At 40.2% G+C, this 21,029-nt stretch overlaps 1 protein-coding gene across 5 annotated transcripts in view; it reads right to left on the reverse strand.

Moving 5' to 3' along the window:
• The window catches only part of diaph2 (diaphanous-related formin 2), a 405,324-nt gene that overhangs the window by 34,587 nt on the left and 349,708 nt on the right, over positions 1–21,029 (reverse strand). For 3 of the 5 annotated variants that reach the window (XM_087851702.1, XM_087851696.1, XM_087851707.1), the window contains 2 exons: positions 17,207–17,299; positions 14,867–14,932 (listed from right to left, as the gene is read on the reverse strand). In XM_087851702.1, the coding sequence (XP_087707828.1) occupies positions 14,867–14,932; positions 17,207–17,299 (159 nt within the window). The remainder of the gene's footprint in view (positions 1–14,866; positions 14,933–17,206; positions 17,300–21,029) is intronic. The other 2 variants (XM_087851703.1, XM_087851712.1) reach the window with 2 other exon arrangements.

The following is a 21,029-nucleotide window of genomic DNA, read 5'->3' on the forward strand; positions in this document are numbered from 1 at the left end:
TTTCTTTACACAGTGACTCTCCTTCCTTCTGTCCTTCAAAAGGCAAACATATTATTCATGATACTCTATGAAAAGCACGTCAAGAGTGCATTCGTTTTTTTCCTGTTCAGCATACATAACTAATGATTTAAACTATGTTTTAGTGATGAACCCATAAATGTATAGCTACAAAGGTAAAAACTGTCTGCATATGAGAAAAGTGCATGAATTTAATGTACACTAATAACCTGTTGTTGACAGGTTATTAGTGTACATTAAATTCATGCTCTACATGCCATGCACCATGTGGAAATAAAAGATGAAACTAAAATTATAAAACCTCTCACTAAACTGACAATTTTAATAAGACAAAGAACGGCCGCAAGAGCAGCTTTGTTTTCTGCTTTGCACTTGTGGCTGGGGTGGAGCTTTGCCAGTCGAAAGTGTGTCACGCAGACACAAAGACACACACATGCCCGTGCACTCGAGGCACCTCGGTGTCTGTTTAGCCACGGCAATAATGTCATATCACCAGAAGATGTGTGAAGAACACATCTGAATTATAAATGGGGGAGGTTAATTATGGATGGAGGGAGGGCAAAAATAATGCCTTAGACATTTCCCTGAAACACATGGTTGGATACATGGCTACGAACCCAATGCGCACTTCTTGGCAAGTATCAAGTCAGAGAGACTCCTTAATTAGCTGGTTGTTGCTGGTAATGGTTTGTCCTTGTGTGTGGATGTATTCAACCTCATTTCTGCTAACGAAACACATCAGATGAGTGGAGAAGATGAATGTGCTTAACTCAAGCTGACAAGGTGAACAATAAAGCAGCAAAATTAGTTTTTTTAAAAAAGAAATTATACAAAATTATATATTCTTATAGGATAATGTGGAAACTGATAGTGAAGACAGACCAAAGATATAGACGAGGGGAGATTGATGCTTACTTTCTTTTTAAGCAAAATATACCACTTTCATTATCTTTGGTATTTCAATGCACTTAACACACAACTATTTGACAGGCTCAGTTGTAAGTGTTATCTATTTGATGCAATCAATTGTTTGCATTTTTGTGAACCAGTAATTCCTTTGCAAGAGTGTTGCACCTGCAGCTCTGAAAGATTGTAATGGGCTGTCGACCACAAACAAAAGCTGCACCCTCCAAAAGGCCGTTGAATATTTGGTTTCGTAGCAAGAAACTGGGGGATGCAGACTGGGCTGTTAGGATGATTTAAAAAGAAAGAAAAAGGATCAGGGTGGAACTAACAAGGGGCGTGCTGTACCCTGAATTTCAAAAAAAACAATCCATTGGAAAAGAATGATGTTGCAGACACCCATGGAGACTTGTTTTGGGGCTTGTGACCCCTGGAGGTTTTGTAGAGTTGTAGGAGGATTAGTCAAATGGCCCCACTGCTTTTGTGTCACAGTCATGACAACTAACCCTGTGCAGTGTGTAGTCATAATTAAACTTTTACTGAAAACAGCAGATTCCCCTTAGCTGCCTACCATCTATCCACCCCCAACTCAGCTTCAAAATAAAATAATGAAAATGACTGAATTGCCTGCACATCAGTTAGTCATCCACCAGACTTTGGTTTTGCAGAAACACACAGTTTTAAAAGAATCTGAGATATGTACAGCTTTGAGATATAGACAAATATTCAGATTTCAGTTACACTTTCAGTCTATTCTGGCACCTATGTCAGCTCAGCTACAGATCATGCCCTGCAGTTTCTTCTGGTCTCTTCAGTGGGTATGTACACATTCCTCTGATTGTCAGCCAAATGAATACAGTTCCAATAATATAAGTGACTACTAGAAGCAAGTAAAACCTTTATGTTTGGTTCAAGGTTTAAGCACATAATGGAGCAGAGGAAGAAAAAAAGGCACTTGGCTCTCATCAGGTTCAACTGATGCGGGATGGTGATGCACAAGGCCCTGTCTGATGTCTGCCCCTGTTGCAATTCACAGCACCCTGGGCCTTGGGACATCCACATGGCCCATTCACCCAACTCTTCTGAAACATTCAAAGCTTTGATTCCAAAGGGCCAAACTTTTGTTCCCTCACAAAAGGTCTGACCAGAGGTTCTCCCATAGATGGAAGCCCCGTTCAAAATCAGATTATTTCCAGTGAAATCCTCCTTTCTCCACCTGCCAGTTAACTATGTCAGTGCTTTTGTGTCTTCCCTGATAGAGCTCTCCAGTTTGGCATAATGGAGGCTGGATGTGCATTATTGCTTTTACTGCCATTTATTCTAGGAGGAAAGAGGCACACCCCACCCCCACACTCCTTCCTCCTTTCCTTATATTTTTTTTTCTTTGAAGAAAAATCTGGGCCACATGCCCCAGAGGAACGCAAAGTGCTTTAATTCATTCGCACCTTTTCTCTCTGGCTGCCATCTCCAAGGCCTCTCTTTATGCCCAGAAGTGATTTGTTCAGGCTGGACCATCAAAGCAATTATGGTAGCGGCCTGCTTCCCTATTATGAAAAGAGATGACTGACAACAGAGGGATAGTGCGGGGGTGGAGGGCACTTGGCTTCAATTTATTTGATCTGAAAACATTTTTCATCCACTTGAGTAACAAAACACAAACAGACTCGTCAGATTATGTTTTTGAGATTTTTTTTTTTTGGACTAAAAACATCTCATCCAATTCTGTATAAAACGTTTTTCAATTACCTTTCTCACCTTCCTGGGCAAAGCGATTGTGGCCACAGATAGGAGGAAAGAGCAATGCCCGCAATGTAACCAAATACTGAGAGGCATGGCAGCAGTGATGTGTAGGAATTAATGTAATGGACATGAGAGTCTTGTATTACACTGCAAATGCACAGGGTCACCAAGACTCCTATCATTACTGGGCTATAGGAAGATGGCTCACCACAAAAGGGGATACTCCATAAACGGATAACGCGGGTGGAGAAAGCGGAGTATGGCGCCACTGAGCTGATGTTCCATCCAAGAGTAATAATTCTGCCTGGAGTGACACAAGGTCATTGGGATGGATAGAGAAAGGATGCAAGGAAAAGTGAACCATCCAAAGAAAACAAGGCACTGGGGTGGTAGAGAAGGACAGCAAAAACACAAAGCTGACAGGTAAAAATGGTGGTTTAAAAGAAGTGTAAAGAGGTAGGAGTGACAGTGAAACAGGGAAAAAAAGAGGCAATGTAAGGAGTGTAATGGGCTAAGAAAGAGGAACAGCAAGAGTAAGAGGGAAAAATAGAGTTGAGAGAGCATAGTGTACACATAGCAGTGGGACAATATGACGCATTGGCTAATCTGTCTGCTGTCTTTCTATTTCACAAGCTGTCATCTTGGCCATCAAGCCATCAAGACCTTGTGCCTCTCCCTCGCTCATTGACTGATTCCCCTATTCAATTATTCAAGGTTTATAAGCAGGAACCATCTATTCAGCAGCTAAACCAGTAAAAAAAGGAAAGTAGCTTCTTCAGCCCATATTGACGGTCATAAAACTTTGACAATTGGCAAAAGAAAAATCAATTACTCAGACAGTCACCATGTAAACATATTAATGGTGCTATCAGAGCCCTTCCATGTAGAAGACTTTAATAACGTGGACCATAAGTGGTTTAACATGCTATATCAATTAGGGATGCACCGATACCGATACTGGTATCGGGTATCGGAGCCGATACTGTAAAATGTGTGTGTACTCATACTCGTAAAAGTTAACCGATACCATGAACCGATACCAACTTATTTCATTAATCAGAGGGTGGCTGGTCATTTCTGTTGTAGTTTTTTAGATTGGCCACTAGGGGGATATCCCGCGCTAAACAGGCACAGGGTTAGACGAGTGAGACTGGCAGCTCCAGATAAAAAAGAGAAACTGGAGGCTGCTGTAGCTAGGCTAAACAAAATGTCAGCAGTGTGGACCGCAATAACTGCAATAATTCAAAAGTTTAATTTATTCGCAAACCTAATTTGTATTTATTTTATTCCAAACAGAAGTGTTTATTTATTATTCTGAAAGCTCGAGACAGTGCCAATAGTTCAGTGATATTTTGTAAAATTACAATGTGGAGACTCTGCAATAATTTAACAGAAGTGCTTATTTTTCACTTGAAATTTTTTTGTGGTCATTTTTATTAAGATTTTATTTTTTATCGACAGGGAATATAATAAAACCTGTCTTCCAATTAATTGTATTTGTGTGTGTGTGTGTGGCAGAAGTATCGGTTTTTGTACTCTGTATCGGCAAGTACTCAGATCCAAGTATCGGTATCGTATCGGTTTGAAAAAATTGGTATCGTTGCATCCCTATTATCAATAATATTATACTATATTTAGCCAGGACATTATACTAATCTATATACACAGTATGTGAGCTGTACAATACAATGCTGATGCCAGTTCATTTGAACCTCGGACAGTGTGTTTCATGTGATTTAGGCAATGTATCTGTGGTTCAAGTTTTCAGACTGACATCACTTTTCCTTAAAAAGTGAACCTGTGGGAGCGAGCCTGTGACGCAGAAATCAGGTCAACTGCTTCAGTGAACATTCCCACAAAGCACACACAACCAACCAAAAACAAAGTACACACACAAAGAGATCAAACGTATAGACACACGCCCAGACACACACTCTTTTCTTGTCGGAAATCTTAAGGAACATCACAGCTCCCATCTGCCATGATCTGCCCTGGGGCAACAGTGACCTGAGCCACTGGAATAAGCTCATCTGGAGTAGGAGAGTAAAAAATAACAGTTGAGGTAATGCAGTGTGCAGCCTCACCCTTTTCTTAGTGGGCACTGCCTTCAGGGTGGAGATGCTAGAAACTCTGCAACCTCTACTAGCACTCAACTAATGACCTCTATGCTTCTCAGGTTATGTCGTTAACAAGAAAAACCCAATGACTAATATCTATCTATCTATATATATGCACTCCACTCCCTTCCAACTCTACCCTTTAACATGTATTTGCTTAATCCTCATCTACTGGAGGCAGAGGGTCTGTACTGTGGCAAACTGTCTATTTTTAAACTTGACATATTACTCATCTCTTAGGGGAGTAACATTGTAATTTATGGAATTCATGAATACCAAGCTGTTGTGTTTCCTTCTTGTTTATTTCCACCCCTCCTTCTCAGCACAGCAACTGCTTTGGATAAATTCAGATAAACTCACAGAGTCAGTCGGGTAGGATCCCTGTCTTTGTAAGCACGCAGATGCCAATCAGCCACTGCTGAAGAGGGAGCTTGGTAGCTCCTTATAACATTTTGGTCATGTGTAAAAATATGTGACAAGTTCTCTTGTCTTTAGAAGGACGTAATTGCTACACAACCAAAAGATGCATAGCAAAACACTCCTTGCTCATTTTTGTTTTATCGTCTCTTCCATCCCATTAATACTGCTAATAATCGAATCTGTTTTCTCAGTCTGAAATCAGACCACTCTTCTCCAGCCCCTTTTAGTTCTCCTTTAATTCTATTACTCGTTATCACAACTATAAAACAGCTAATTCTCTGTTTATATTTTACAAGTTTATTTTTGAAAAACTCAAAATACTACATAAAAATAAGCACTTTCTAGAAATTTAATGATCATGAATACTTTAGCTCCACCACAAGAGTGACCAAATGTCTGCTGGAAGACCTCTGGGCAACTATATTGGCTTATTTATTTATTATAATTATTATAATTATCATGAAATTACGGAGCCCCGCAGGGGACATGGGAGAAAAAAAATTAAGACGGACTTTTGCGAGAACAAACTCGGGATCTCGCAAAACAAACTCGGGATCTCGCAAAACTTTTGCGAGATCTCGCAAAAGTTTTAGCCGCATTCTTCCCGTTAGCTTCGAGCTAACGGGAGGTCTCGACCACCCGTTAGCTTCGAGCTAACGGGTGGTCGAGACCTACTACAGCCGGGAGGAACACCGGGAGGAACACCGGGAGGAACACCGCTTTCCCGGCACATCGTGCCTCGACCTCCCGGTCGGCTTCGAGCCAGCGTCCAAAGAATGCGGCTAAAACGTTTGCGAGATCTCGCAAAAGTTTTGCGAGATCCCGAGTTTGTTTTGAGAAATCTCGCAAAAGTTTTGCGAGATCCCGAGTTAGTTTTGCGAGATCTCGCAAAAGTCCGTCTTAATTTTTTTTCTCCCATGTCCCCTGCGGGGCTCCGTATGAAATAATTATTATTATAAATTATTTCAAATTGTACACCTGTGGGTATTTAACCATCAGTGTTCTCGCAGTAGCTCGCAACAGCAAATATGTCATTGTGAGAATAAACATCAACTATATTTGCACTCATTACACTTTAATTGTATCATCAAGATCACAAATCAGAGGGCGTCTTATTAAAATCTGACAACAAACTAAAAAAAATAAATAAAAGGAAAACCAAATGGAAGCAACTTTAAATGGAGGTTATGTGAACAGTGTGATTTCAAAAAGTGCATGCCTTTAAAACCCTCATGGGTACTTTTTGGTCAACGACAACAGCAATGTGCTGCATGCATGCACTGTGGCTGAGAGTGCTGCCACTAATACAGTGGAAGAAAATCACACAGGCAAGGGAGTAATTTGACCCCACTCAAATCCGTCCATCAGACACTAACCAAATAGAAGTCAAAAGAATGAACGATAGAAGGAAAAAAGATAGAGAAGCAGCTAAACCACTGGGATTAGTGCTAAGTAACTAAATGGGGCATATCACTTTTCCATTACCAGAGACGAATAGCTATTTCAGCTGCTGGAATCTAAATAAAAAAAGGGAACTCTGTCCTTTCACAGTCATCGGTTCATTCATGTGTAAATGCCTTAACGTTCCTATATGAACAAATGGAGGTCTGCCATCTTTAGGCCCATCAATAAATAAAGTTGACACAAATAAACAGATAAATAAATAAATGTGAAGAGCCTGGAAAATGGGCATCAGTCAGCATTAGTGATGGAACCATGTCAAGCACGATCATGCTCGACTGGTGGGATCCTCTCAGTGTAGGAAGCATTAGTGCTGATTGCACTGCATTTTTGTTTGTGTTGGTATGCGTTTTCAGCTTTGTGCTGTCATTTAACTCTCTCAGTCTCTTTGCTTTCTTTAACGTTATACTACACTCTAATACCATAGAAGCATTTTTCCTTCATTGCGCGGTACACCTACTCCATCCATTCCACAGATGGCTTCCTTTTCTATTTCTTCTCCACACCTCTTTGTGTTCCCACTCTGCTATTTACCTCTCTTTGTGCTTAATGTTAACTTGTGTTATCTCATTTAAATAGGAACTGACTGATCAGCTGAGTGCATTTGCTCTTGAGAAAGTATTATGATAAGGACCATTACTTTTCATTTAATGTGTCTTAACCACTGCATAACAATTACCACACCCAAGAAATGGTCTACTGCATACATCCTTTTAAGCAAGGAAAACACCTTGTTAGTGAAAGTATGCACGTCCTACTAATGGTGCGACGGGGTTACTGTAGTTGTCACAGTTCTGAAACAGCCCTCACTGTTAACTGAAGGGTCTACGCACAGGTGCTGTTAACAGTTTCAAAAATAATCTGTCTGACTCATTTGCAACACACGAAAGGCTCTTATTCTTATTCTTACTGTACTATATTTCAGTTGGTTTTGTCATCATGTTTTTTTTTTTACTGCTTTCAGAATGCAAACGTTTAGTTTAGTTTTTTCATTTAATAGCAGCTTTTGCTATTTGTGTGTTAAATAACTAACATAAGTGTTGATTACAGAGTTTTATTCCACAGGAAGGAAAACAGAAGTGTAAGTGAACTAATTATCCAATACTCTTTATTATCTAAAAATACAGAACATCAAAGTCGCCATCTTCTAATTGTTAGAACGATGGAACACCTTTTTGCACTCCAGAAAGGCGAGCTGTGACATAATTAACCTTACTGAAAAACATGTTAAATTTAGCTTGTAACACTATTATGTGAAGAATAAAGCAGGAAAGCAATGTCAAGCTGAGTGCATGTGATTTCTTTAATATCCTTCTTCCCTGCAATACCTTTATTGGTGCGTCCTGTCAAATGGAGCATTAACCATTCTCTCTTTATCTGCATTCATAGGAATTGCTCGTATCACTCACTCTTTTCCTTTACCGCCATGTTACTCAACACCACATCAAGCCGTCACATGCAAAAGTAAAACATTCTCATTCTGTCTGACAGATTGTAGATAGTTGCTGACAGATCAAATGCAAACATCCGTCTGGACATTATGTCTTCCGCTTTAATAATAGCCACATCATATTAAGGACTTTTTAAAAAAATGACAGGCGAGGAGGAAGCATTTGATTCTGGCACCGTGTCTTATTGTCAAGGGAAGCCATAACCATACGAGATCTTATTCCACTGCACATTATTTGTTCTCTAGCTGATCATCGGTTGGCCCTGCTGCATGCCTAATGAACAATAAATAAGGTTTAATTCATCCGAAACAAGTTTCCCATCCCTCAGCTCTAAGCATAAGGTTGGATGAGATTCCACTGGAATTATATGAGGGCAATTTTTCAGCTAGTGGGATGGTCCAATTGCCACCCCTATATTTGGCTTTCACAGGCATTCCTTTGGCTTTAAGCTGTGCAACTTTATAGGTCTATTAGGAATACATCAAACAATGAATGGCATCAATCTTATTGTGTGAATGTGCCTTGGGTAAAAATAAGATAAAACTTTCCATTACGGGGCCTCCAAAGCACATTTGCCCTCCAAAATTGATCCAGTATTGACAATTTACACTTAGGGTGACCTTTCCTAACTGCCCACATACTTGAAAGCCAATATTATTTGGAAAGTGAGCAAGGAAATCACACATCCCACTGCAAACGCTCCAGGATGTTATTGAATATGATAAATTAGCACAGATTTGCCCTCTGCAGTTGTTCATTGATGATCCACTAGGCAGGAGAGCGAAGCTCTTCAACAACACCCTGTTCTAATTAAGAAAGACGATACTGGACATAAGTGTTAAGAGCTCTCAGGCCTCTTGATCACTGACTTTATTTCAAAAAGAAAAGGAAAGGAAAAGCACGTCCATAGGGGACGGAAGCAAACTTCCAAAGGTAAGTCTTTTCAAACAGGGAGCTGTAAAAGGGGATAATGGCATCAAAAGGGCAGTCGGACAGCCCCCTGTTGATACCTTGTAGTCAAGCAGATAGCTTTCGTGTGATTCAAACAGCAAAGGGGTTAGATGGTACTTAAGAGCAGAGGCAGGGGCGAGAGACCCCTGGTGTCCAAAGAGGAGGCCATTATTAAGATTTGATTTATCTTCTCAAATGCTCTATGTCACACTTCACTTACTTTACATCCTCTCTTGGCAGAGTCGAGCAACAAATCAGTTATGTGCCAAGGGTACTCAAATGGTACATAAAATCTTCATCTATATTTCCGTGATGGGTTTTCTGTTGAGGGTGAAAAATGATCAGGTGTACAGAAATGCCCTGTGGGTCAAAAGGACAGACAATGGCTTTGTCCAAGTCCTGGGACGAGAGTGGCTGTCCACGCCTCACTTCCTTTCCATCTGCCTTTTCTGTTTGGCTGCTGATAAATATCCTTATCTATGAGAAACAGGTGATAGATTTCAAGCCGTGCGTCTCCACAGAACTCTTCTCTCATCTGCTCTATTGATATCGCACATCTACTAAACCATCCACGTTGCAGTATGAGGCACCAACACCTTCTGGGCCTCTTTGCCTCAAATCATGTTAGCTCCACTTCCTTTAGGATCGCCTCTAGGGCTGCCCCGATGAATAACATCTATCAACACCCTAAAGTGGAGGCCAGGAGCTTGTGGAGGCAAAGAGCTTTAGCCCTCAACTCAGAGGCACCCTACAGCAATAGTCCCTATCAGATATGTCACACATGTTCGAATGTGTGTGTGCGAAACAGCCGAGGAGAACAACTGCCAGAGAGGTTGAGAGACAACACCGAGAGATAACACGATGAGTACAACATATGTGTGAGCAAATTAATTGCTAAGGGAATTACGATCACTATCACTTCCTGTGATGTAATTTAAGAAACAAATGGCTGACTTTCTCCCAGATCAGGGGAAAGATGAGAAAACAGCTGCCAGCCTGAACATATTGCAATTGTCTGCAAACAGAGGCGTAATATGCATTAGCAATCATTTATGTCACGAAGGTGGAAACCTTTACCAACCTCATCTTAAAGGCACTTTCCTTTGGACTTTTTATTTGCCTTCTTTTTTGCAGATTCATCCCCTTTCTGCCATAAAAATTTCATGAGAGAAAATAGATAATTTAATCTTCATTAAACATACAAGGAGCTCACTCTCTGGCCTGGCCGGCTGAATTAACTGCTGGGCTTCGAGGGATTAGACTGTTAGGCTGAAATTCCGTAACTCCGACGAGCTTTATATCATTGCATCTCTGTTTCTTAATGGAAATAAGATGATCGTTCTCTGTTCGCTGTCAAGTAAGTCCTTAAGAGACTTACTATACAGAACAGAGGAGGGAACTTTTGATGGACTGACCTGTGAAGGTGAAGCAGGAGACTCGGGCAGACAAAGGAAAGGAGAGAGGCCGTGGTTTGGGATTGTAATGACATTGAAAAGGCGGTAAATAAATAAGATGGGCTTGGATCTCTTTGAAATCTGATTGATGTGTCTTTTGGGATGCCCCCCAGTATGAAAGACCTACTGAGTCTGTGGCTTTCATCCCTGACCGAAAATCGATGAGCCAGGATGTATGAGAGGCTCCTGCTCTCTACCCACCAATCTCCTGCCAGAATCCCAGGTAACTGTCTCACAAGAAAGGGGATAAGAGATAAAAAAGGTGAATGGTAACTTATATCTTTTTAGTAAAACTTAATTTTAAATTACACTACAGCAAAAAAAAGCTACAATACACCCCAAAAAGGAAAAGCAACCTTCAGAAATTAACTTCCTGAAATGAGCCTGAACTCCAAAACAGCAACATTGTTTCCCTGGCCTCCATCAATCCATCCACTTTCTGTGTGTTGAATTAGGAATGGCTGGTGTAATTGCATAACACATGAGTATGGCCTCGCGGGTTAGATTTTCCATCTTACACAAAGTGGAGACAAGGAAATAGGAAATGCTTCTGGAATTGGGTGTAATTAAGACTGACGGCGGCGAGAATTGTGCTCAGCCTGACACTTGAGGTAGTCTGCTGAAGTATGGTTTAGCCTAAAGGACGACAAAGAACAGCATGCTGGGTTTAAATGAACTTCTTTCAACGCAAGTGAAGATTCTTGTATGACTAACGGAGTCTCTCTCACACACACTGCTCGCTTAAGGATGACAGGAGGTTAATCAAGCTTTAAAGCATGAGATTACAACAGACATGACAAGCAGGATTGAATAGATTTGCCACAATGTCTGCTATAACTGTTCTGAGAACCTTTCTAACAGAAAATTCAGGACTGAATTGTCATCCCTGAGCCAGACAGAAACCACATTTACACATAAACACAAATAATACTGCTTCACTGACCCGAAGAATATGTCGCCATTCTTGACGTACTGCAAAAATATTGTAGTACGTGAAACAAACAAACAAAAACACCACCAGTTCCCCACCTGACATGCTGAAATAGCAACCCAAAGACAAGCAGATACGTTGTTACACAATATGGACACATTGTTCTCTTTCATTAGATGAGACAAGGTATCCTTATTTTGCATAGCAACTGATTACATTTAGAAACAAATGTTCCCCTCTTATCACCTCAGAGTAGAGACTCCACGCGGCAGTTTATTAAACCAGGATGGTGCTTCATATAAATAAACAGGGAGCTGTCAGTAAACAATGCATTCTAGTAGTTTCACAGTGGTGTGCACTTGGTGGGAGGGTGGGGATTTACCGTAATGACGCAAAATCCATCATAAAGAAAAGTGTCATCCTGGTTACTTCCCCAAAAATAAGAAAACAATTTATGGGCACAAAATATGAAATTAACAGGAGGTTAATCAAGGCGAACAAAATAGTTTTAAATAAAGATGGGCAGTATCTAGTTTTGTAATTATGTGATCTCACTGGTCACATATTATTTCATATTGTGCAATAGTGTCTGAAGTGTCACCTTTTGGTATTTGCAGTGTTGGTAGCCAAGGAAGTAGTTAAGATGGATGTCCTCAGTGAAGGTTTATCCAACTATGAAGTTCCTTATGTCCTTTCAAACTTGGCAAATCATATAATCGATGTTAAGAGTTGTGGTGGTGGTTTTAATGAAAATTCTTTGCTTTTGAAAGTCCAAACACATTAGTGACCAAGGATGATATTCATGAAGCTTTCACTGTAAGTCAGACTGAATGCAGACATCTCTGCATTCATCGGCTGTGAAATCTGTTTTGTTAAATCGCAATTCAACGAAACAAAGGTGACTATTTTACCGCTTCAAACCACTGCATCACTCCAGCAAAAACATTTAGTTACAAGGAAAATACTTTCACAAGTGCTTTTATACTAACCTCTATGTTTATAGAGGGAGTTCAGCACAATGCTTGTATAGTAGCATTGATGAAGCTACAACAATGTGCCACTCTCATCCGTCTTCTGACCCTCTGTCATAAACAAGACTCTAATATACTTTAAAGAAATGACTCATATGGGACATGCTTGTGACAACATCATTATTCAGCACCACAGGCCACATGGCCAAGTGGCTTTCACAATAAAATGAACAAGGTTAGGTTTCTACAGCCCTGCCAGGCTTGTAGAAACTCTGAAATTCCAAATCAATTCATGCAACATAGAAACAAATAAAACCTTTTTCAACCAAATGTTCTTGGAAGTATTAGACATAGTGGCGCTAATATGAGCGCTCTAGTATTACCAATCTGTATTTCCACTCTGGACAGCAGGGTTTAAAAACACTCACAGCTGTTGTTGTGCACAGAGCCCAGCCTAACTTTATATAATAGGTTTTTTCACACCTTAAATACAACCATTAGGTTGTTCCCATATAAGAGTTTAAAGATCTTTAAAAACATCTGTCACTGCCAAGTGTTAACTTGGCATATATAAACTTTTTCACCTCTTTAGATGTCCACTTAGAGGTTATATCAAGGTAACTGTTGGATATGTGTGATTAAAGAACAAAAAACAAACAAACCAGCATACAAAAAGTGCAACATGACACCTTTAAGATACATCCACAAGCACAATATCAGGTTCTTGGACATGCAGCAATAACAACAAAAACACAGGGAGCCTGCACAGCATAAAAAGCAAGAATCCTTTAGAAGGACACTGTGTGCTACTGCGCATCAGCTGGACATTTACCAAACATACGGGGGAAAAGTAGGTGTAATACACAAAAACCTTGTGAGTGACCAAAGCACTGAGGTCCACAGACCTCTCCATCAGAATATTAGCTCAACATCACTAGAAGACAGGAAGTGCTATCATGCTGTGACAACAGGCTTTTAGGAAGAGCACAGAAATTAGATGACAACTGTAGCTGCTCCATAAGACAGGAACTGTGCTGAGACAACTTCCTTTTAGGGGTTGCATTAATCTCACAAGGTTTAACATTAAGGATCGAGGTGCTAATGCAAGGCCAGGTCATTTAATTACATATGGATTCTGAAGACAGAGCGTAAGATTCACGCTGTCACCCAGCATTAAAATCATTAATGTCCAGTTCAATGTTCTACTCTACTCCTGCATGGTTTCATGTGATCCTTTTATCACACAATACGAATTCTAGTAAGAAAATATGCTCCAACTTTTACATTCTTATGAATGACAGAATATTTTCTGTATTTTTTAAATTACCGATTCTATCTGAGATTTGTTTATTTGCAAGTCTCTAATCTCTACTTCTAATATACATAGAACAGGTTTTTGTCAATTCATGTCTGAAAACACTGGGGCTGATATTGTACTTCTTAGGGATATGTGTACCTATGCTGCTGCAAAAATGGTGAATAAATAACAATAATATAAATAACATTGTATTTCGATATTTTATGCACTTGATGTGACTTTGCAAATTATATTCTTTTATAGGTCCTGTGATTTTTATTTCATTTTGAAACATGTGGTGACAGCAATCATTTATTAATCATAGTTACAAAGGTCTCATAGCTTTTTTTTTTTGGCATATGTGTACCTGCACTATCTGATATCCTCGTGTTGGTGTTGTTCCCAGATCATCATACTACAGGTTGTTCCAGGATCAACATTGCAAGTGACCAATCAGAATGTTGTGATGTCATACTTTTGCGACTTCGGGAAAAAACGGCGTAAAACAAAAAACTGTACTTAAGCTGCGAGAAACCGCCTTTGTCCGCCGATCAACGGACCCTAACCCTGACCCTTTAATAAACGCTAAGCAGAATTGATATTGTCCTTGCAACATTGGATTTTCATAAATGCACGAATGGGTTGGTGCGCAAAAGAATAACGTCACAATAATGTGATTGGTCACTTGCAATGTTGAACCTGGAACAACATTTTCATGATGATCTGGGAACAACACCAACACGACGATATCAGATCATCCATGTGTACCTATGCTGGTGCAAAAATGGTGTATAAATAACAATAATATAAGTAACATTGCATTTCGATATTTTATGCACTTGATGTGACTTTGCAAATGATATTCTCTTATAGGTCCTGTGATTTTTATTTCATTTTGAAACATGTGGTGACAGCAATCATTTATTAATCATAGTTACAGAGGTCTCATAGTTTTTTTTGGCATACAGCAACTCTTCTAACTCTGACAGTTTCAATCTTTTCTCGGTTAAATGCTCAGCACAGGACTCTGCGTGTTGTAGACCAGCTCAGCTTGAGTGTTTAACAGGAAGGATGTGCAAGGTATGCAGCCAGGAAAAGTGCAGCAAGAGGAAAGGTGGTATTTGGGTTAAAATGATAGTTAAATACACACACCTAGAGTTCTGTTACCATAATTAGCACCCGACCACCACGGGGCTGGACTGGTAGGGCTTTGATCACCTGTAACAATGTTTGGGGGGGGGGGGGGGAAAGGAAAGAAAGAAAAGAAGATAGAGAAGGCAAAAATGAAGAAAAAGGGAAACAGACAAAAATGCATCAGAAGTGACACATTTCAGATATTGGCAGAAGAAGTCTGGCAAAAAATCCTTTAGGTTTGCTAACACACCTGCCCAAACATTCAGACACCGGCTCACAACAAACCCCAAAACAGAAATATGGAATGAAAACGTTACAGGCAAAGAATGGAGGAGGTTTTGTTTATAGAATGATGAGCAGTATTATAGCTGTTGAGACAAGAAGAAAGTGTGGGTGTGTTTGTTTGTTGTTATACAGTCTGTTATATGTGGAAAACGTAGTTAAAAAATAGTACGATTTTTTTACTGTAGCTTTAAACCTCAGCCTATGTGGAGAAAGCATGCTGTCCCCGTGCTTTGTCTCCTACAGTCGCTCTGTGATGGACTGGTGACCTGTCCAGGGTGCACCATGCCCATCCGCCAGTGTCAGCTGCAACAGGTTTCAGCCTCTTCTCTGATGTATAAAACAGTTGACTGAGAGGATGGATGATTGAGCTGTAAAACACTAGAATAACTCTGTCAAGGCAAATGTTCTAGTATAACTGACCCTAATCTAAATCAAATGTGCACTCAAAAGTAATGTCTAATTTGTCATTATATATATTTCTACTCTTATAATATATTATGAGAGTATATACTCTATATAATCTTCTGCTCTTTTATAAAAGATGCACACACAATTGTTTCACTTATATAACTTGTGGATGATCCAGAGGGACGGTTAGAGAGGCATTGGGTCACATAGGTAGAGTGTTACTCCTGCGAAATGCAAACTGATTTTTATACCTATTTAGTATGAGCAAACATAAATATGTAAATAAAACGAATCATCAGAACACAGGAAAGACAGACCCATGGTCAAAAATAACACGATGACATTGGCATTATATGCAAATTCATTTTTACAATTTAAAATCTAACCTCGAACCTAATTTTAAACACTTACAAGTGCAATTTGTCTATTTCCAGATTGCAGTTTTTGTTTTCTTTGATGTCTTTAATTTTGACATCTTTTTACACTGCAGGGACAGGTGCTCATATCTACCACTGGCAGACGCTACTAAAGTAGAGTACTCATCCAACAACTAACCTGCATGATAATCTGAAAGGCAATGCTATGCATGCAAGAAAGAGGAAGTGCAGCTACAGGTCGTGTTAGGCTAAAAACAAACTCCAGCTGTTCTGCTCTCCTGTTTGTTCTGCTTTTAACGTTTTTTTTCAAGCACTTCAGCCATTGTTGTGTTTACTGTTCATTTAATGACCTCTGCAGGAGGTTTCAATCGACTGTACAAAGGAAAAAAGCACTTTCTGGAGAGTGCTTCTTTGCATGTTGGATTGAGGGGAGACGAAATGCGACAGAACTGCATCTTTTGTATTACAAGAATGATCCGAAACTTACCCAACAATATTTAATATCCTATTGATAATTCTAATTCAATTACAGTATATCATAAATCATGCACCAAATATTAGTTTATTTGCAAATATGTCTGTAAATGTAAATATTGGGAAAAACAACCTGAAATGTATTTTTTAGACATAAACAAAACAATTTCTGGTCTGCCTTTAAAATATATCCTTGTGTTACTGTTCTTCAACATCTACAGCACAATCATCCACGCCAGCCAACTGTCTTTCTTTATTTTTTCCTCTTTCTTTTTTTTCTAATATGATTGCCAGTGTGAAGACAGCAGCACCTGTGACTCTTCTGCAGAGCTCTGACTTGCATATCAATTGACCCTTGCGCCCCGACTAGGTGGTACTCCTCTGGGCACGGCCTATTCATCATGGCAGAATGGAATACATTAGCACCAGGATTTCTCTAAATCAGCCTCGGCCCTACTGTTAAGTGCTTCATGAATGGGAAAGGAGCAATAAATTTCTAATGACCTACACTAGGACACATGCGTCCCTTTTTTTTCCTGTGCCCCCTGTTTATATGTACATATGTTTCTACACGTATCAACGCCGTATCTGTGTAATGAATCCTTGAAACAGTCGCACACAGGTACAGGCGGTGAACGAACGGCACTTTCACAGGAACGTTTAATTTAAATGATAGACAGCAGTGTTGCAAGAAAGCTATTACCAACTTAAAGGGACGAAGGTTTTTCTGCAGACGAGTGAAACTGACAGAAACAACAAAAAGTGCACAATGGCACCTAAATACAGTATTTTGTCAGTCGGCAGTCTGTCTTACCGTTGCGTGGCGTCCGTTTTCGCCGATCACGGAAGGCGGCCCCTGACTGCAGAGCCTCCATCAGGGAATCCATCACGCCGGTTTCGTCTCCCTCTGGAAGAAAGCACATAAGAGAAGCACAAATGTTCTGTTACAGCTCGTACATTATCACAGTAAAGTGCATAATAACTACAGACACTTGTATGACACACTGGCTCTAATTTTAGGCATCGTGTTGTGGGTGCTCTCTGACTACAGGTCACAATAAAAGAGTGCTTTATTCCTGAATAAGCGATAAACAATCCCTGCAAGTGCAAGAGCATTGAGACAGAGGCCTGTCACCGAAGCCTGCCTTTTTTTCAGTAAACAGCTGGGGAGGAGGAAAATACACTTAAGAGTTTAGTTTAGAGTTTAGAGGAGCCTCAGGATGAAAGCATCCAGTGATGGTCATTGACAGATATTCTTTCTGTGGCTAACGCAGGGGAGCTAAGTGCTCTTTACAAAGATTTAGTGTGGAGTCGCTCAATACCCGAGCGCTCTGTCTTGTTTAGTCAATGACACAGGGACTGGCCTTCGAAAAACATTCCCCTTGTCCACCACTCCCGCTGTTGTGTGGAGGAGCGGAGGCAGCCAGGACGGCTGACGGGACAGGTAGAAGACACTTGAAATGTCCATAAGGCCAAGACTATGATTAGTCGTGGACATACTGTGCACATGCAGTACACCACTCAATGGAAACTGGGTTCAGAAAGAGGCTTAGGTTCTATATCTGGGTCATCTATCTTTACGCCCTGATACTAATGAGTCAGAGGGGCACCATTTTTATCTTTCTGGTCCAGAACAGACATTATTTTAAACTAGGATCATTAGGGTGAGTTATTGTGGAGCTGAAGACTCGGTCATCAATTCTTTTGCGCATATGAGTGAACTAGCTCTTTCCCAGTGTTTACCATCAGGGTCCAGGCATCTTATTTCTGCACTGCGCTTAGACGAAGGGAAATATTCAAAAATAAGTGGAGACTTTTCCAACTCCTAGGATGATCAATCTTTCGTTATTTGTGTGTACACAACACTCAGGCAAATTGAATTTATGAACAAAACACAGTGACATGGATTGGTACACAAATAATTTGAGGAAGCGAGTGAGACCTGTGCATGTTTTTTGTTATTGTCCTTCAGCAATAAACCATCCCACCTGCAATCATTCATGGAAGTAAAAGAAGACAGTACGACTAAGAATAGAAGCATGTCGTGTGCTAATTTTAAAAAAAGCATCTCTTCAGTCGTACTCACTAATTTTACTCTCTATCTCATTCCTTCTCTTTCTTCCTCAAGTTCTTCCCAAGGGCTACTTTGAAATCAAAGTATCTGTTCCAACTGTGTGCTGTGCTTAAAAGCAATCCTGATTAAATCAAGCTTAATTAGACCAGCTTTATCAGAACAAAACCAAAGCTGCGCCAAGTAGTGCTTATCTCAAATTGCAGCACTACACCTCAGATAGCGAGCTCGTTGGTTAAAAAGGGGGAGCATGGGTTTCATCTCCTGTGGACCTGGAGAACAATGTGTTGAACAACTTGCAGCCTCTATAACTACATCAAATCCCAAGATCATTAGGTACTTGTTCTTATGTAGGCTAGTAAGGACACACTGTGAGTCTGACACAACGTGTTAAGTGGCAGGTAAACATTTATCTACAACCACTGTGGTACAAGAAACTTTTTGACAGCTCCTTCTTCACTGCCTTCTTCGTGGAGACCTAAACATCACAGGGGGCACCTGACACTTTGATCAATTCGTCCTACTTCTAGCTTAACTGTAGCACAATTCATCATTTGTAATGGCCAGGACTTTGGAGCCCTAGAAGACGGAGGTTCAGGGAGAGGACTGCAGACAGAAAGAACCAAAATGACTAAAATGGGAAGCGTTCTCCCCAGTTACTTCACAGCGTTCAATTAACTATGTCCTAAGCTGTCCAAAGCTTAAACTTGAGCAGGTCTTTGCTTTACCAAGAACTTCTCCCAACTGAGCCTTCAGACTGTCTGAACTTATTAACACACACACACGGTGTATATATTCTACAAATCTGCAAAGACAAAGTAAGCATTTATTCGGGGAGAAAACTGCACATTATTTGACTACACTTATTCCACTAATCCTCAAAGCAAACTTTCTCCATTGCTTACTGTAACATTGCCCACTTAAGCAGATATTTCTGCCTTATTCCTGCAATTCACTCATCTTATTTTGAGCTGTTAAACCTAAGGCAAATATTCATCTGCTTCTCATTAGCAGCTCTGGTACACTGCATGGTGTGGAATTACAGAAACGCTAACCTTTTATGCCCACAGATCTTTCTCAAGAGGAAAGATCCCCCCTGCTCACAGGAAATTGCTTTCTAAATGGGTTAAGATGGGCTAAGACCCAAGACATTGACAAACCCTTCCAGTGATGAAACACCTATGCGGACACCTTAACAGACAGCCCCGAGGTCCTTAATGATCTTATTAAAGCTTCTGGAAGTGTGGGACATGGTGGCAGCTTTTGCACTTTTAGGTATTTTCTTAAAGAGTTAAATCTTTAAGATCACAACCAAAGCTATGAAGCTTTACCTCCCAGATAGAGATGATCTACTGTTTCCATTTATTTTCTTTGATCCTGCTTACCTCACTTCACCTGGATATCAGGTAGTACCTGGCCCCAGAAGCTGAGCCAACTGTAACTGAGTTCTAGGGATTGGCTCTTATATTTACAAGTAGCACTATCACGTTTTATAATTAAGAGGGATAGAAAGAGCAATGCGGTGTCAGAAGGATTGGGATAAAAACTAAACTTGTAAGATTATTATTTCACTAAGAAAAAAGTACCTTCAGTAAGACAAGTATCATTCACCAATCCCAGGGGCACTTTAACTTTGATAATAGTAAAGGGAGGTAGGGGAGGGATGGGAGAAGGATGAGCAGAGATACTGCAAGCGTATCCTTGATTATGTACTATTATGTAAGCATAAGATAACAAATGAAAGAATTAAGAAGGATCAGGAAGAACACACAGTCAAAGTCCGCCCACAGAAGGCAGCACTGGGAACCAAAGTAAAGAGGTGGGGTGGGATTATTGACATGGACTAGTGGAGCAAGGCAAGACACGAGGGTGTGAAAGCCTTCTTGAAAACTTTGTGGATAGGTATTTTTTTTTACTTTTAATCACTACTAAAACTTTCCTTTTTGCTAAAGCATATAGTTAGGGCTGGACCAGGTGACCCTGAATCCTCCCTTAGTTATGCTGCAATAGACGTAGGCTGCCGGGGGATTCCCATGATGCATTGAGTTTTTCCTTTCCAGTCACCTTTCTCACTCACTATGTGTTAATAGACCTCTCTGCATTGAATCATATCTGTTATTAACCTCTGTCTCTCTTCCACAGCATGTCTTTATCCTGTCTTCCTTCTCTCACCCCAACCAATCACAGCAGATGGCCCCGCCCCTCCCTGAGCCTGGTTCTGTTGGAGGTTTCTTCCTGTTAAAAGGGAGTTTTTCCTTCCCACTGTCGCCAAAGTGCTGCTCATAGGGGGTCATATGATTGTTGGGTTTTTCTCTGTATCTATGAAGCGCCTTGAGGCGACTTTTGTTGTGATTTGGCGCTATATAAATAAAATTGAATTGAATTGAATTAAAACATATACTGCAGCCTGGACTCACATTTCATGTGATACAAATTCCTGTTTCACGTTTGTTTAGTAGCTAAATAAATATGTTTATTGCAGATTAGTATAGCCACAAGCAAATATATGTTCTACTAACAAACGCAGCATGAGGAATGTAAAGGTAGGAAGAGGGAGAAAGACTCA

Source organism: Neolamprologus brichardi, chromosome 2 (genome assembly GCF_056152115.1).
Source record: "Neolamprologus brichardi isolate AB-2024 chromosome 2, ASM5615211v1, whole genome shotgun sequence".
Lineage (NCBI taxonomy): Eukaryota > Metazoa > Chordata > Actinopteri > Cichliformes > Cichlidae > Neolamprologus > Neolamprologus brichardi.